General features: G+C 54.3%; 1 protein-coding gene across 1 annotated transcript in view; it reads right to left on the bottom strand.

The window, feature by feature from the left end:
- Positions 1–451: 451 nt before the first annotated feature.
- fzd7b (frizzled class receptor 7b) overlaps positions 452–2,824 on the bottom strand; it is a 3,677-nt gene continuing 1,304 nt past the window's right edge. The window contains exon 1 of the mRNA XM_056594142.1: positions 452–2,824. This exon is cut by the window's right edge and continues 1,304 nt beyond it. Coding sequence (XP_056450117.1) covers positions 1,488–2,824 — 1,337 coding nt within the window. The 3' untranslated portion in view covers positions 452–1,487.

The raw sequence follows: 2,824 nt of genomic DNA, 5'->3' as shown, positions 1-2,824 counted from the left end.
GTGGAGACTGACTCACATTTACATTTGAAATGAAGTAGTAACTTTACTAACATGAAAATTATCTTACTAAACATGAAAACCATTCCCTTAGTAAAGGGTTAGGGTTGGCGACTTACCAAAAGTCCATTCGTCAGAAAAAAGGAAAATAACAATATATCTCTGTGGGAACAGTGAGGAGGTTCATAGTACTAACAATCACTAGGTTAACCCATTCCCCGTATATAACACCAATAGCTAGGGTAAGACGCTGTACCACCCCAAGTACTGTTTTTAAGTGCAACATACATCAGTCAGAGTTTAGTTTTTAGGAGTCTAAACAGTCCAATAAACACACCAGAGAGCAGACTTTTTTTAACAAACTGTTTATTTTGTAAAACTGTACAGGTACAACTTGCTGCGCATCAAAAAAACGAAACAAAGAAGTCCTTTAAGAAAAAAACAAGGTTTTCTAAAAAAAAAATCTTATAAATACATATGTTCTGTCAACGAGTGTATATTTACAAATTATGTTCAGCGTTTAAAATGAGGCAGATTTTCTGATATATTCCATAACAGGTTTTTAGAAAAGATGTGTTTGTGTGTGAATGGTGAAATTCTTCAGTTTTTAAGATCGTGGCTGAGCTAGGCTGTGCCGAGCGAGCCTGTGCTAAACTAGCCTGTGCTAAGCGAGATAGCCTGCGCTAAACAAATATGAAATTAGCAGCACCATAAACTTGGAAAAGAATACTTGAAAAAGAACCACACAGGAGTGTAAGGAATGGGCAAAATAAAAAAAAAACTTAAGTCTGCCCCGGCGGCGGCCATCTTAGTGCCGTTAGGACAGTGGATGGGCTTTAGTTTAGGGCTGAGGGTTCGAGACCCACACCAAGGTCCGCTGAAGACCACATCCATACCGTCCGGTCACAGTCCGTCGGTGAACAAAACAAAACCATGAAGAGAAACAGAACAGGAACACTTAATGTGGCGTGAGGGGCTCACTCCGTACAGACGTCATCGCTTTGTCCACGGGGGGACTAGAAAAATAGAAATCAGTTTTTGAGACGTGGAGGGGGGGGGGGGGGTCCCCCGTAGAGAACGTCTTGGCGTCGGGGGTCCCAGGGGGAACTGAGGGCGGTTCAGGACCGGGGGAGGACCACAGACCCTCTGAGTCAGGCCAGGAGGGAACTAACGTTTCTTGAGAACACTCTTTGAGGAGATCACTCTTTGGAGGATACACTCTTTGAGGAAACACTCCTCTCAAACACATTTCTGGAGGACACACTCCTCTCACAGGACACTCTGGCAGAACACCCTCTTACAGAATCCATCTCCTCAGATCCTCAACGCCCGCCGTGTGCATGTGTGTGTGTGTGTGTGGGAACCCACGTCCTTGACTCAAGCTCCAATAAATCCACAGGTCCTTTTAGTCCTTCTAACTGTTCGTCCCCCCCTCCCCGACCCCCTCTCGCCAACAGGCCTACAGTCCTGTTGGCAAAGAGGGGGAGGGTCTACACGGTGGTCTCGCCCTGCGCGCTATTAGTCAACCTGCGGTAGAACCTCCTCCAGGACTGCAGCGTCTTCCCCGACCAGATCCAGAACCCCGACGTGATCCCCACGATCATGGTCATCAGGTACTTGATCATGAAGACCGTGAAGTCGGGGGTGACCGGGGCGAAGTCCCCCGCCGGGCAGGGCACGGCGAAGCGCTTACACGTCTGCTGGTGCCACGTGCGCTCCCACTGCGGCCGGAAGGCCTGCTCGTAGAAGTAGCAGGCGATGACGATGGTGGCGGGCACCGTGTACAGCACCGAGAACACCCCGATGCGCACCATCAGCTTCTCCAGCTTCTCCGTCTTGGTGCCGTCGTGCTTCATGATGGTCCGGATCCGGAACAGGGACACGAAGCCCGCCAGCAGGAAGGACGTCCCGATGAAGAGGTAGACGAAGAGCGGCGCCAGCACGAAGCCCCGCAGCGAGTCCACGTCGTGGATGCCCACGTAGCAGACGCCCGTGAGGAGGTCGCCGTCCACCTGGCCCATGGCCAGGATGGTGATGGTCTTCACGGCGGGCACCGCCCACGCCGCCAGGTGGAAGTACTGGGAGTTGGCCTCGATGGCCTCGTGGCCCCACTTCATCCCCGCCGAGAGGAACCAGGTCAGGGACAGAATGACCCACCAGATGGACGACGCCATTCCGAAGAAGTACAGGATCATGAAGAGGATGGTGCAGCCCTCCTTCTTGGTGCCCTGGGCCACCGTGCGGTACCCGTCCTCCTTGAACTTGTCGATGCAGACCGCCTTGTCGTCCAGGAAGAAGCCGGCCGTGTAGACCACCGCCACCATGAAGTAACAGCCCGACAGGAAGATGATGGGCCGCTCGGGGTAGCGGAACCGCCTCATGTCCACCAGATAGGTGAGCACGGTGAACAGGGTGCTCACGCAGCACAGGATCGACCAAACGCCCACCCAAAGCTTCCCAAACTTCAGCTCCTCCTCCCTGAAGTACATGAGGCCGTGGGGCTTGGCGAGCTCGCAGGGGGCGCCGCAGTCCTTCACGCCCATGAAGTTATAGTTCAGGTACGAGGGCACCTGGAGCTGCAGCGGGCAGGAGAACGGCTTGGGGCCGCGGCCGCTGAAGGGCGGGAGCGTCACCAGGTCGGGTAGGTGCGGCGTCGGGCGAGACTCCGGCGGCGACGAGTCCGAGTCCGTCGTGTTCTGCCCCACGCAGATCTCCCCGGCGCCGTGGACCGGGAAGTTCTCGCAGCGCAGTCGCTCCGGCCACTGGAAGCCGAACTTGTTCATGAGCGCCTCGCAGCCCTGGCGGGCGCGCTCACACAGGGAGCGGC

The sequence above is a fragment of the Gadus chalcogrammus genome, chromosome 7 (assembly GCF_026213295.1).
Source record: "Gadus chalcogrammus isolate NIFS_2021 chromosome 7, NIFS_Gcha_1.0, whole genome shotgun sequence".
Lineage (NCBI taxonomy): Eukaryota > Metazoa > Chordata > Actinopteri > Gadiformes > Gadidae > Gadus > Gadus chalcogrammus.
This window is presented reverse-complemented; position numbering and strand designations above follow the sequence as displayed.